General features: G+C 48.7%; 1 protein-coding gene across 5 annotated transcripts in view; it reads right to left on the bottom strand.

Annotated features, from left to right (window-relative positions):
- RUSC2 (RUN and SH3 domain containing 2) overlaps positions 1-15706 on the bottom strand; it is a 176537-nt gene that overhangs the window by 35253 nt on the left and 125578 nt on the right. For all 5 annotated transcript variants that reach the window (XM_063957708.1, XM_063957691.1, XM_063957715.1 and 2 more), the window contains 2 exons: positions 15075-15209; positions 14351-14427 (listed from right to left, as the gene is read on the bottom strand). In XM_063957708.1, coding sequence (XP_063813778.1) covers positions 14351-14427; positions 15075-15209 — 212 coding nt within the window. The remainder of the gene's footprint in view (positions 1-14350; positions 14428-15074; positions 15210-15706) is intronic.

Raw genomic sequence — 15706 nt, 5'->3', positions numbered from 1 at the left:
TCTGGCAGAAATCGACATTGCGTTTATTCTAGAGCCCAGCAGGCAAATGTCCCTCTGGGCATCCCGCATATATAGGACAGCGTCTTTGATATGTCCTAGGGCCTAGGTAAAATAGTCTCCCTGTCCAGGGTATCTAACTCCTCAGACAGAGTATCTGTCCATGCTGCTACAGCACTACACACCCAGGCCGAAGCAATTGCTGGCCTCAGTAGAGTACCAGAATGTGTATAAACAGACTTCAGGATACCTTCCTGCTTTCCTTTAGGGCGGCCGTATCCTGTGACGGCAGGGCCACCTTCTTAGATAAGCGCGTCAACGCTTTGTCTACCCTAGGGGAGGATTCCCAGCGTAACCTATCCGTTGGCGGGAAAGGATACGCCATAAGTAATCTTTTGGAAATCAGAACTTTCCTATCAGGGGAATCCCACGCTTTTTCACATAACTCATTTAATTCATGTGAAGGGGGAAAAGTCACTTCTTGCTTTTTCTCCCCAAACATATAAACCCTCTTGTCAGGGACAGGGTTTTCCTCCGATGTGTGCGATACATCCTTCATTGCTATAATCATGTATCGGATGGCTTTAGTCATTTTAGGCTGCAACTTTGCATCATCGTCATCGACACTGGAGTCAGAATCCGTGTCGACATCTGTGTCAACCAACTGGGATAGTGGGCGCTTTTGAGACCCTGACGGCCTCTGAGCTGTAGAATCAGACACGGGTTGAGACCCTGACTGATTATTCAACCTTTTATGCAAGGAGCTTACATTATCATTTAACACCTTCCACATATCCATCCAATCAGGTGTCGGCGCCGTCGGCGGCGACACCACATTCACTTGCACTTGTTCTGCCTCCACGTAACCGTCCTCGTCAAACATGTCGACACAAACGTACCGACACATCGCACACACACAGGGAATGCTCTAATTGAGGACAGGACCCCACAAGGCTTTTTGGGGAGACAGAGAGAGAGTATGCCAGCACACACCCCAGCACTATATAACCCAGGGATTACACAGTAACTTAAGTGTTTACCCAGTAGCTGCTGTTTATGATAATTTGCGCCTAAATTTATGTGCCCCCCCTCTCTTTTTACCCTTTTTCTACCTTGATACTGCAGGGGAGAGCCTGGGGAGCTTCCTCTCAGCGGAGCTGTGAAGAGAAAATGGCGCTGGTTAGTGCTGAGGAAGAAGGCCCCGCCCCCTCAGCGGCGGGCTTCTGTCCCGGGTCTGTGTAATAAAATGGCGGGGGCTCGTACATATATACAGTGCCCAGCTGTATATATGTGTCTTTTTGCCAAGAGGTATCCTAATTGCTGCCCAGGGCGCCCCCCCCTGCGCCCTGCACCCTACAGTGACCAGAGTGTGTGGGTAGTGTGGGCGCAATGGCGCACAGCTGCAGTGCTGTGCGCTACCTCATGTGAAGACAGGAGTCTTCTGCCGCCGATTTCGATGTCTTCTTGCTTCAACCCGCCGGCTTCTGTCTTCTGGCTCTGCGAGGGGGACGGCGGCGCGGCTCCAGGAATGGACGACCAAGGTTAAGATCCTGTGTTCGAACCCTCTGGGTCCAGTAGCGCGACCTAGCCGCAGTTAGTAGGTTTGCTTCTCTCCCCTCAGTCCCACGTAGCAGAGAGTCTGTTGCCAGCAGAAGCTCTCTGAAAATAAAAAAAACCTAACTAAAATACTTTCTTATTAGCAAGCTCAGGAGAGCTCACTAAAAGCACCCAGCTCTGGCCGGGCACAGATTCTAACTGAGGTCTGGAGGTGGGGCATAGAGGGAGGAGCCAGTGCACACCAGGTAGTACTAAATCTTTCTTTAGAGTGCCCAGTCTCCTGCGGAGCCCGTCTATTCCCCATGGTCCTTACGAAGTCCCCAGCATCCACTAGGACGTTAGAGAAAAAGCGCTTGACCGCATATCTTGGCTATATATGGATTGCACCCTTCGACGCTTTGGTCTTTAGGGTCGTTTTCTCACTGGCGTAAAATCTCTTTATGCTTCCCCGTCAGCTTGTGTTCTAGCGAATGGCCTACTGTCCCCTCCATTCTCGATTACAAATGGCACGAGACAGGGCTGTCCTTTGTCACCCTTAATTTTCGCCCTAATGATAGAACCCCTGGCGTCCGGTATCCGCAACTGCCCGGATATCTCGGGGATCAAAATAGGCTCTTATTAGTTTAAGATCTCTCTATATGCTGATGATATTTTACTTACCCTCTCGAACCCGCTTATCTCTCTCCCTAACCTTTTTAAAATTATACAGGAGTTTGGTGTTATTTCTAATTTTAAAATCAACGCTGCTAAGACAGAGGTATTGGACTTTCATCTGCAAGCCCCGTTAAAAGCTTCCTTATTCAGTAACTTCAAATTTGACTGGAAAAAATCCCGCTTGAAATACTTAGGCATATGTCTAACCAGACAATATTCCCAACTGTATGTGGCTAATTATCCTGGGTTGATTCATAGTGTCACTAATGATCTCCTAAAGTGGTCTGGTCAGTTCATCTCATGGTCTGGCCGAGCCAACGCCCTGAAAATGAATGTCTTGCCTCGCCTATTGTACCTTTTTCAAGCGCTCCCGGTGCGGATCCCCTCACATGTGTTTTTAGATTTGCAGAAGAAATTCTCACACTTTTTATGGTCAGGCAAAAGACCTCGTGTTCGACTCAAGACTCTATATAATAGGACCAGGGAGGGTGGACTTGGGGTGTCCAATATTAAATTGTATTATTATGCGGCCCATCTTTCCCAGGCCGTCCTCTGGCATTCGCACATATCTTCCCGTAGATGGGTCCAATTGGAATCCGAACTTGTTCATGTGCGCTCCATCTCAACCCTTCTTTGGATCCCCCACTCTCATAGGCCCCCTGAATATGCTAATTTCCCATCCATAACATTCACCATCTCGCTATGGGACAGGCTTACTAAGATGTTTGCTCTATTGTCCTCCCCTCCCGCTCTTTCACCCCTATGGGATAATCCACTGTTTGCCGGAGGTAGGGATGCGCATGCTTTTCAGCATTGGTTAGCTCATGACCTTCTGTTTATCAATGATATAGCATTATTACGTTCTTTTCCGCCTTTCTCAGACCTGCAGAGTCCATATGGAGTCCCCCCCACAATGTTTCTTCCACTACCTGCAATTACGTAGCTTTCACTTAGCTTTTCTCCAATCGCATAGCTCTTTGACCAGATCCCCTTTGGAATCATTATGCTTCCTTCGCTCTCCCTCTAAGGGCCTTCTGTCATCAATATATCGCCTTATGATTACTCGTAACCTACCCACATTGGCCCCACATGAGATAGCTTGGGAAACTGACTTACAGGACCACATGGACGTAGACACCTGGGAACAGATTAAACAGAACTTAGTTTCTTGTGCGACCTCTATTAGACATAGAGAGAACTCATTTAAACTACATGTCCGATGGTACTTAGTTCCGACACGATTAAGTAGAATATTCCCTTCCGCTTCGGATATGTGTTGGAGGGGCTGCGGGCTGAGGGGTACCCTGCTCCATATATTTTGGGACTGTCCCAGGTTGGCGGCGATCTGGAGGGCCATCCGGAGATTGATTTTGCGAATCACTGGACCGGATATGCCCTTTTCCCCCTCTTTCTTTCTCTTTCCTAGGCCCATCCCTGGGACACCTAAATCTTTACAAAAGCTCATCTGGCATATCACGACCGCACTGAAATGTAAAATAGCTTTCCATTGGAAATCGCACTCAATTCCATCCATCGCGGCTGTGGTTGCTGCCGTCTGGGATACTTACCATATGGAATTCCTCTCTAGTGTGGTTGAAAGCAATTCATTAGCCTTTATCTGGGCCCCATGGTTGGCGTACTATAAATGGCCTCCCCCTTTGACATACGGTTTTTGATGCAACTACTTTGATATTCTTTGCTTTGTTATTTGGTATCCATTCTAATCCGCATATTTGATATCATATGTTTGCATCGCTGTACATCCCCCCCCCCCTCTCCCCTTCCTTCTTTTTTCCTTCTGTCTTCACTTCCCCCCATCCAACTGTTCATTGTCTATTGTACACTGACAAAAAAATTCAATAAACAGTATTTACAAAAAGAAAGAAAAAGAAAGTGAGCACTCTGCAGCCACCACAGGAGAGACACCCTGGCCCTGGGGGACAGGCTTATCTTCTGATGTATCTGTAGATGGGACCCCGACCACTTGTCCAGAAGGTCCCACTGAAATGTCCTCGCATGGAACCTGCCGAAGGGGATGGCCTCGTAGGCTGCTACCATTTTCCCCAGAACTCGAGTGCATTGATGAACAGACACTCTTTTTGGTTTTAGCAGGTCTCTGACCATGTTCTGGAGTTCCTGGGCTTTTTCCATTGGGAGAAAAACCCTCTTCTGTTCCATGTCCAGAATCCTGCCTAGGAATGATAGTCGAGTCGTTGAAACCAATTGTGACTTTGGCAGATTGAGAATCCAACCGTGCTGTTGTAGCACTCTCAGGGAGAGCGACACGCTCTTCAGCAATTGATCTCTTGATCTCGCTTTTATCAGGAGATCATCCAAGTACGGGATAATTGTGACTCCCTGCCTGCGCAGGAGCACCATCATCTCCGCCATGACCTTGGTGAAAATCCTCGGGGCCGTGGAAAGCCCAAACGGCAACGTCTGAAACTGGTAATGACAGTCCTGTACAGCGAATCTCAGGTACGCCTGATGAGGATATATGGGGACATGAAGGTATGCATCCTTTATGTCGAGTGGCACCATAAAATCCCCCCCTTCCAGATTGGAGATCACCGCCCGGAGCGATTCCATCTTGAATTTGAACTTTTTCTAGTACAGGTTTAGGGATTTTAGATTTAAAATAAGAATTTACTTACCGATAATTCTATTTCTCATAGTCCGTAGTGGATGCTGGGGACTCCGTCAGGACCATGGGGAATAGCGGGCTCCGCAGGAGACAGGGCACATCTAAAAAAGCTTTTAGGTCACATGGTGCGTACTGGCTCCTCCCCCTATGACCCTCCTCCAAGCCTCAGTTAGGTACTGTGCCCGGACGAGCGTACACAATAAGGAAGGATCTTGAATCCCGGGTAAGACTCATACCAGCCACACCAATCACACCATACAACTTGTGATCTGAACCCAGTTAACAGTATGATAACAAAAACGAAGTAGCCTCTAAAAAGATGGCTCACAACAATAATAACCCGATTTTTGTAACAATAACTATGTACAAGTATTGCAGACAATCCGCACTTGGGATGGGCGCCCAGCATCCACTACGGACTATGAGAAATAGAATTATCGGTAAGTAAATTCTTATTTTCTCTAACGTCCTAGTGGATGCTGGGGACTCCGTCAGGACCATGGGGATTATACCAAAGCTCCCAAACGGGCGGGAGAGTGCGGATGACTCTGCAGCACCGAATGAGAAAACTCCAGGTCCTCTGTAGCCAGAGTATCAAATTTGTAAAATTTTACAAACGTGTTCTCCCCTGACCACGTAGCTGCTCGGCAAAGTTGTAATGCCGAGACTCCTCGGGCAGCCGCCCAAGATGAGCCCACCTTCCTTGTGGAGTGGGCCTTTACAGATTTAGGCTGTGGCACGCCTGCCACAGAATGTGCAAGTTGGATTGTGCTACAGATCCAACGTGCAATCGTCTGTTTAGACGCAGGAGCACCCATCTTGTTGGGTGCATACAATGTAAACAACGAGTCAGTTTTTCTGACTCCAGCTGTCCTTGAAATATATATTTTTAATGCTCTGACAACGTCCAGTAACTTGGAGTCCTCCAAGTCGCTAGTAGCCGCAGGCACCACAATAGGCTGGTTTAAGTGAAATGCCGAAACCACCTTAGGGAGAAATTGAGGACGCGTCCTCAATTCTGCCCTGTCCGAATGGAATATCAGATATGGGCTCTTGTATGACAAAGCTGCCAACTCTGAAACTCTCCTGGCAGAAGCCAGGGCCAACAGCATGGTTACCTTCCATGTAAGGTATTTTAATTCTACCGATTTTAACGGCTCAAACCAATGAGATTTGAGAAAATTTAGAACCACGTTCAAATCCCACGGTGCCACTGGAGGCACTATTGGGGGTTGTATATGTAGTACACCTTTGACAAAAGTTTGTACTTCAGGCACTGACGCCAATTCCTTCTGGAAGAAAATTGATAAGGCCGAAATTTGAACTTTAATAGACCCCAATTTTAGGCCCATAGACAATCCTGCTTGCAGGAAATGTAAGAATCGACCCAATTGAAATTCTTCCGTTGGAGCCTTCTTGGCCTCACACCACGCAACATATTTTCGCCAAATGCGGTGATAATGTTGTACAGTCACTTCCTTCCTAGCCTTAATCAAGGTAGGAATAACTTCCTCTGGAATGCCCTTTTCTTTTAGAATCCGGCGTTCAACCGCCATGCCGTCAAACGCAGACGCGGTAAGTCTTGGAACATACAAGGTCCCTGCTGAAGCAGATCCCTTCTCAGAGGTAGAGGCCACGGATCCTCCGTGAGCATCTCTTGAAGTTCCGGATACCAAGTTCTCCTTGGCCAGTCCGGAGCCACCAGTATCGTTCTTACTCCTCTTTTCCGTATAATTCTCAGCACCTTTGGTATGAGAGGCAGAGGAGGGAACACATACACTGATTGGTACACCCACGGTGTTACCAGAGCGTCCACAGCTATTGCCTGAGGGTCTCTTGACCTGGCGCAATACCTGTCCAATTTTTTGTTGAGGCGAGACGCCATCATGTCTACCTTTGGTTTTTCCCAACGGTTCACAATCATGTGGAAAACTTCTGGATGAAGTCCCCACTCTCCCGGGTGAAGGTCGTGTCTGCTGAGGAAATCTGCTTCCCAGTTGTCCACTCCCGGGATGAACACTGCTGACAGTGCTATGACATGATTCTCCGCCCAGCGCAGAATCCTTGCCGCTTCTGCCATTGCACTCCTGCTTCTCGTGCCGCCTTGTCGGTTTACGTGGGCGACTGCCGTGATGTTGTCGGACTGGATCAACACCGGCTGACCCTGAAGCAGCGGTTTTGCCAGACTTAGAGCATTGTAGATCGCTCTTAGCTCCAGTATATTTATGTGAAGAGACGTCTCCAGGCTTGACCACACGCCCTGGAAATTTCTTCCCTTTGTGACTGCTCCCCAACCTCGTAGGCTGGCATCCGTAGTCACCAGGACCCAGTCCTGTATGCCGAATCTGCGGCCCACTAACAGATGGGCAGTCTGCAGCCACCACAGGAGAGACAACCTTGTTCTTGGTGACAGTGCTATCCGCTGATGCATGTGCAGATGCGATCCGGACCATTTGTCCAGCAGATCCCACTGAAATGTCCGTGCATGGAATCTGCCGAATGGAATCGCTTCGTACGAAGCCACCATCTTTCCCAGGACTCTTGTGCATTGATGTACTGACACCGTTCCTGGTTTTAGGAGGTTCCTGACAAGTTCGGATAACTCCCTTGCTTTTCCCTCCGGGAGAAACACCTTTTTCTGAACCGTGTCCAGAATCATTCCCAGGAACAGCAGACGAGTTGTCGGGGTCAATTGAGATTTTGGAAGATTCAGAATCCACCCGTGTTGCTGGAGCACTACCTGGGTTAGTGCTACACCGACTTCCAGCTGTTCTCTGGACTTTGCCCTTATCAGGAGATCGTCCAAGTAAGGGATAATTAATACGCCTTTTCTTCGTAGAAGAACCATCATTTCGGTCATTACCTTGGTAAAGACCCGAGGGGCCGTAGACAAACCAAACGGCATCGTTTGAAACTGATAATGACAGTCTTGTATCACGAACCTGAGATACCCTTGGTGTGAGGGGTAAATTGGGACATGCAGATAAGCATCCTTTATGTCCAGGGACACCATGAAGTCCCCGTCTTCCAGATTCGCTATCACTGCTCTGAGTGACTCCATTTTGAACTTGAATTTCTGTATGTACAGGTTCAAGGATTTCAGATTTAGAATAGGTCTTACCGAACCGTCCGGCTTCGGTACCACAAATAGTGTGGAATAATACCCCTTTCCCTGTTGTAGGAGGGGTACCTTGACTATCACCTGCTGAGAATACAGCTTGTGAATGGCTTCCAAAACCGACGTCCTTTCTGAGGGAGACGTTGGTAAAGCAGACTTTAGGAACCGGCGAGGGGGAAACCTTTCGAACTCCAGCATGTAACCCTGAGATATTATCTGCAGGACCCACGGGTCCACTTGTGAGTGAGCCCATTGATTGCTGAAAATCTTGAGTCGACCCCCCACCGTTCCTGGGTCCGCTTGTAAAGCCCCAGCGTCATGCTGATGGCTTTGTAGAAGCCGGGGCGGGCTTCTGTTCCTGGGCAGGGGCTGCGTGCTGCCCTTTCTTACCCTTTCCTCTGCCTCTCGGCAGATAAGACTGTCCTTTTGGTCGCTTTTTATAGGAGCGAAAGGACTGCGGCTGAAAAGACGGTGTCTTTTTCTGTTGTGAAGGGGTCTGAGGTAAAAAGGTGGATTTGCCGGCAGTTGCCGTGGTCACCAGGTCCGAAAGACCGACCCCAAACAATTCCTCTCCTTTATATGGCAATACTTCCATATGCCTCTTGGAATCCGCATCACCTGACCACTGTCGCGTCCATAAACTTCTTCTAGCAGATATGGACATCGCGCTTACTCTTGATGCTAGAGTACAAACATCCCTCTGAGCATCTCGCATATAAAGAAAAGCATCCTTTAATTGCTCTAGAGTCAATAAAATACTGTCCCTATCCAGGGTCTCAATATTTTCAGTCAGAGAATCCAACCACACTACCCCAGCACTGCACATCCAGGCTGAGGCTATTGCCGGTCGCAGTATAACACCCGTATGTGTGTATATACTCTTCAGTGTAGTTTCCAGCCTCCTATCTGCTGGATCCTTGAGGGCGGCCGTATCAGGAGACGGCAACGCCACTTGCTTTGATAAACGTGTGAGCGCCTTATCCACCTTAGGGGGTGATTCCCAGCGCGCCCTAACCTCTGGTGGGAAAGGGTATAATGCCAACAACTTCTTTGAAATTAGCATTTTTCTATCGGGGGTAACCCACGCTTCATCACACACATCATTCAATTCCTCTGATTCTGGGAAAAATACAGGTAGTTTTTTCACCCCCCACATAATACCCCTTTTTGAGGTACCAGTAGTATCAGAGAGCTGCAAAGCCTCCTTCATTGCCGTGATCATATAACGTGTGGCCCTATTGGAAAATACGTTTACTTCCTCACCGTCGACACTAGATTAATCTGTGTCGGTACCCGTGTCGACTGACTGAGGTAAGGGACGTTTTACAGCCCCTGACGGTGTCTGAGATGCCTGAACCGGTACTAACTGGTTTGCCGGGCGTCTCATTTCGTCAACTGACTTTTGTAATGTGCTGACATTATCACGTAATTCCATAACCAAAGCCATCCATTCCGGTGTCGACTCCCTAGGGGGTGACATTACCATCATCGGCAATTGCTCTGCCTCCACACCAACTTCGTCCTCATACATGTCGACACACACGTACCGACACACACAGCAGCCACACAGTGAATGCTCTATTGAAGACAGGACCCTCCTAGCCCTTTGGGGAGACAGAGGGAGAGTTTGCCAGCACACACCAAAAGCGCTATACAGTATATAACAACCCTAGAAGGTGTTGTTTTTATATATGCGCTCTCAATATATATTTATATCGCCAATTTATGCCCCCCCTCTCTTTGTTACCCTGTTTCTGTAGTGCAGTGCAGGGGAGAGTCGTGGGAGCCTTCCTCACCAGCGGAGCCGTGCAGGAAAATGGCGCCGAGTGCTGAGGAGAATAAGCTCCGCCCCTTTTCCGGCGGGCTTTTCTCCCGGTTTTTCTAATAAACTGGCCTGGGTTAAATACATACATATAGCCTTAATGGCTATATGTGATGTATTTATTTGCCTCTAAGGTACTCTATATTGCTGCCCAGGGCGCCCCCAGCAGCGCCCTGCACCCTCCGTGACCGAGATCCGTGAGCCGTGTAGCAACAATGGCGCACAGCTGCAGTGCTGTGCGCTACCTCTATGAAGACTGAAGTCTTCTGCCGCCTGTTTCCGGACCTCCGTTCTGCCGTTCTTCAGCGTCTGTAAGGGGGATCGGCGGCGCGGCTCCGGGACGAACCCCAGGCTGACCTGTGTTCCGACTCCCTCTGGAGCTCAGTGTCCAGTAGCCTAAGACTTCAATCCTCCTGCAGGCAGGTGAGTTGCAAGTCTCTCCCCTAAGTCCCTCGTTGCAGTGCTCCTGTCGCCAGCAGGAGACACTGATTAGAAACCTAAAAAAAAACTTTTCTAACTAGCTCTTTAAGAGAGCCACCTAGATTGCACCCTCTCGGACGGGCACAAAAACCTAACTGAGGCTTGGAGGAGGGTCATAGGGGGAGGAGCCAGTACGCACCATGTGACCTAAAAGCTTTTTTAGATGTGCCCTGTCTCCTGCGGAGCCCGCTATTCCCCATGGTCCTGACGGAGTCCCCAGCATCCACTAGGACGTTAGAGAAAATGGGTCTGACCGAGCCATCCGGCTTCGGGACCACGAACAGGGTTGAATAGTACCCTTTCTCCTGTTGGACTAGGGGAACCGTGATAATCACTTGCTGTTGACACAGCTTTTGAATTGCAGCTAACACTATTGCCCTCTCTGGGGGAGAAATTGGCAAGGCCGACTTGAAAAATCGGCGAGGGGGCACCTCTTCGAATTCCAGCTTGTAACCTTGGGATACAATTTCCATCGCCCAAGGATCCACGTCTGACAGTACCCAGACCTGGCTGAAGAGTCGAAGACGTGCCCCCACCGGCGCGGACTCCCTCAGTGGAGCCCCAGCGTCATGCAGTGGATTTAGTAGAAGCCGGGGAGGACTTCTGCTCCTGGGAACTAGCCTGAGCAGGTGCTCTCTTCCCTCTACCCTTACCTCTGGCGAGGAAAGATGAGCCCCGACCTCTTCTGGACTTATGCGACCGAAAAGGACTGCATCTGATATTGTGGAGTTTTCTTTTGCTGTGGGGGAACAAAAGGCAAAAAGGTAGATTTAACCGCGGTAGCTGTGGCAACTAGGTCCGCGAGACCTTCCCCAAATAAAACTTCACCTTTGTATGGTAAAACCTCCATATGCGTCTTTGAGTCGGCATCACCCGTCCATTGGCGGGTCCATAGGGCTCGCCTAGCAGAAATTGCCATGGCGTTGGCTCTCGAACCTAGCAGCCCCACGTCTCTTTGAGCGTCCCTCATATACAAGACTGCGTCTTTAATGTGACCTAAGGTCAATAAAATGGTATCCCTGTCTAGGGTATCAAGGTCAGCTGACAAGGTATCTGTCCAGGCTGCAACTGCACTACACACCCATGCCGATGCTATTGCCGGTCTGAGTAAAGCACCCGTATGCGCATAAATAGATTTTAAAGTAGTTTCCTGTCTGCGATCAGCAGGATCATTGAGGGCTGCCGTGTCCGGAGACGGTAGCGCCACCTTCTTGGACAGGCGCGTTAAAGCCTTGTCCACCCTGGGTGAGGATTCCCAACGTACCCTGTCCTGTGAAGGGAAAGGATACGCCATAAAAATCCTTTTGGGAATCTGCAGTTTTTTATCTGGAGTTTCCCAAGCTTTTTCAAATTACTCGTTAAGCTCATGAGATGGGGGAAAGGTTACCTCAGGTTTCTTTTCCTTATACATGCATACCCTCGTGTCAGGGACCGAGAGGTCCTCAGTGATATGCAAAACATCTTTTATTGCAATAATCATATAACGAATACTTTTGGCCACCCTTGGGTGTAACCTCGCATCATCGTAGTCGACTCTGGAGTCAGAATCCGTGTCGGTATCAGTGTCTGCTATTTGGGATATGGGACGTTTATGAGACCAAGAAGGGCCCGGTGACCCAGTCGAAGCCGTGGATTGACTCCCTGCTTTTTCCCTGGACTCTGCTTTGTCCAATCTTTTATGTAATAAGGTCACATTTGCATTTAAAACATTCCACATGTCCATCCAATCATGAGTCGGCGTCGCCGACGGAGACACCACAATCATCTGCTCCACCTCCTCCTTAGATGAGCCTTCCGCTTCAGACATGCCGACACACGCGTACTGACACCCCCACACACACAGGGATATATCTATAAGGGGACAGTTCCCCAACAAGGCCCTTTGGAGAGACAGAGAGAGAGTATGCCAGCACACACCCAGCGCCAACTGACACTGGAAACAAATTCCCAGATAATATAGTGCTTTTATATATAATTACTGTGTAATACACTCACTGCGCCATACAAGTGCCCCCCCCCCCCCCTTTTTCTGCCCTCTGTCACCGTATTCAGCAGGGGAGAGTCCGGGGAGCCAGCGTCGCTGCAGTGTTCTGTGGAGAAAATGGCGCTGGTTAGTGCTGAGGGACCAAGCTCCGCCCCCTCCTGCGGCGGGCTTCGGTCCCGCTCAGTTTTATAAAAACTGGCGGGGGATTTATCCACTAACTGCTTCCGCAGCCTATATCAATATAAATGCCAGCCTAGAGGTTTATATTGCTGCCCAGGGCGCCCCCCCTGCGCCCTGCACCCAACAGTGCCTGCCAGTGTGTGTAGTGTGTGGGAGCAATGGCGCGCAGCGTTACCGCTGCACGCTTACCTCAGGGAAGATCTGAAGCCTTCTGCCGCCTTGAAGTCTTCTTTTCTTCTTATACTCACCTGGCTTCTGGCTTCCGGCTCTGCGAGGAGGACAGCGGCGCGGCTCTGGGACGAACGGCGGGGGGAGACCTGCGTTCCGACTCCCTCTGGAGCTAATGGTGTCCAGTAGCCTAAGAAGCAGAGCCTATCATTTAAGTAGGTCTGCTTCTCTCTCCTCAGTCCCACGATGCAGGGAGCCTGTTGCCAGCAGTGCTCCCTGAAAATAAAAACCTAACAAAATTATTTTTCAGAGAAACTCAGGAGAGCTCCCCTGTAGTACACCCAATCTCCTCTGGGCACAGGATCTAACTGAGGTCTGGAGGAGGGGCATAGAGGGAGGAGCCAGTGCACACCCATACTAAAAGTTCTTTATAGTGCCCATGTCTCCTACGGAGCCCGTCTATACTCCATGGTCCTTACGGAGTCCCCAGCATCCTCTAGGACGTAAGAGAAATATATGTATATTCTTATTCTGTATATTAATACAAATGCTTTTAAAAAATCCTGACAAGTAAGCAGGGTATATTTCCCTTTACCTGAGGTCACCGTCACATTGCTATGAGAACCTGTCTCTTTACACTGAAATAAATTGTATCACATGGAAAATATAGTTTATTGACCAACACAAAGTTGTGACGCCAGAGTGGCAGCGGTCGGAGGTATTGTATATGCTGTGCTATAACCTTTAGAGAGTCTGTGGTTGCTGCAGGTGTGCAATGATCAATGGACATATACATGACATATGGAAAATCCATGCCTCATGGCTCCTTCTATAACTGGTTATTGAATACACGGAATATTACAGCAGGGAAATGACAAACTGCTCCCCACTCACTAATAGTCTCTCCACAGGAAAGGTCATCTGGAATGTAATGAGTCATTGCTACTAGTTCATTGTTGTCTTATTAAGTTGATCAATAACTGATCGGAAAGAAAAGACATATTCATTATTAGGTACAGACCACACACTCAACTAGTCTGACCCGCACGCTGAGAAAAATGACATGAGGTCAGATGAGAACCACTAGGGGGCAGCAGAGGCAATCTCTGGGGGGCAGTGCAGGGAAAGGGGACACTATAGGCTACTGACTGTCAGGACTCAGAACCTCTGTTGTTTGGGAACCTGAAGGGACCATAAGGATCAGCAGGATTTACTAAGACCTTTCTGATTTGAAGACGGGTCGGGTGGTATATAGAGAGCAATCACTGCCTACGGTATTATAGTAATACGCCTGTACAATGAACCCAACCTCGTTATCGTTACTGGGTAAATGGCTGGTTCTTAATGATTATGCTGCGAAATATACACACATAAGAAACAAAACTCTTTTCTGTTCTATTCTATATCCTTATTTCATACTCAGAATATCTCTCAGAAAACACCGTAACCCGCTTCAATCTCTGTGTCGGTTTTTGCCTCCAATCTGACTATTCAGGTTTGGGTGCAATTTCATAAGTGACACCCTGACCCATAATGTCACCCACCCAGAGCCAGGGTCCGGCGTCACTAGGGTAACCTGTTATGTCTGGATGGAATAATCCTTTAAGGGGCCCAAACATGTCTGCCCCGTATTAGCTGATATTGTGAGTTGTTCTCTGGTTATAAAGTATCTGAGTATCAGACGCCCTGGGGTCACCCGTGATGTAACAGCACCCACAATAACAGACAGACATACGCCCGACTAACCTTTACTCCAGGGTCCCGGCTGGTTCCAAAGTGAGCCACGATGAGGTCCACAGCAATGTTCACCGCTTTCACCAGCCCTGGGGAGACAAGGAACCCGGTGAGTGCTAGTGTGACACTAACTGGCAGACGTACGCTGGACCTATTCCCTACACCATGGGACTTCAACCTGCGGCCCTCCAGCTGCTGTGGAACTACACGTCCCAGCATGCCCTGCCACAGTTTTGCTATTAAGGCAAGCTAAAACTGAGACAGGACATGCTGGGATGTGTAGTTCTACAGCAGGTGGAGGGCTACAGGTTGAAGACCCATGCCCTACACTCAGCGTCATGCTATTGCTATCAGGTTATCAACTTAAGGCCCCCGTACATCTACCGCCATTTCCCCGATTCCTCAACCCGACCGGCACCGCCGATCGGCAGCCATCGATAATTGGCGATTCATCTGGGAAATTCTTCATTTAAAAAATCCCTGATTTGCCATTTTCAGTCAAGATTGTGGAATCGAGATGTTTGAACATTGCTGGAATCCACGGTAGTGTATTGGGGCCATTACTGGTAACTAGAGAGATTAGTGAGTCAGGAGGCATATGAGGCACCAAGTGCCTCATGGCTCAGTAATGTTACCAGATCCGAGTAAATTGGCAGGCTCTCAACCTATAAAGTGGTTGCCTCATCTGCATGCAGGAGATGTGTCCACTTCTGCGATACATGGCATAATATCTCACCCCTCTTCTGCAAGAGATCGATGGAAACAGATTCAGCGCTGCCGTCGGGGGACAGACAGAACTCCGCCGGCGGGCGCTCCGTCAGGGAGAAGTAATCTGGGAAGAAGTCGCTGGAGCTCACGGCGGACGGTTTCCCTGTGAAACGCACGGAGGATCAGAAACCAAACAACGCAACAAAACACATCATAGGGGACAGGGGACAATAGCAACAATCTAATAATTCATTATACCTTAATCACCAATAAATAATAATAATACATAATAGTGTGATTCTAAAAAGAAACAGAGTGGAGACAGGCAAGCCAAACAACTGCACCATGCAGAACATAAACTACTGCAATAACAAGAGTACAGACTGACATTCATACACTGCTGGAGAGAACTCGCTGTATATCATTGATAGATTGCTGGATATCACTCTGCATACCATTCATAGATTGCTGGATATCACTCTCTGCATACCATTTATAGGTTGCTGGACATCACTCTCTGCATACCATTCATAGGTTGCTGGATATCACTCTCTGCATATCATTCATAGATTGCTGGATATCACTCTCTGCATATCATTCATATATTGCTGGATATCACTCTCTGCATACCATTCATAGATTGCTGGACATCACTCTCTG

The sequence above is a fragment of the Pseudophryne corroboree genome, chromosome 1 (assembly GCF_028390025.1).
Source record: "Pseudophryne corroboree isolate aPseCor3 chromosome 1, aPseCor3.hap2, whole genome shotgun sequence".
Taxonomy (NCBI): domain Eukaryota; kingdom Metazoa; phylum Chordata; class Amphibia; order Anura; family Myobatrachidae; genus Pseudophryne; species Pseudophryne corroboree.
This window is presented reverse-complemented; position numbering and strand designations above follow the sequence as displayed.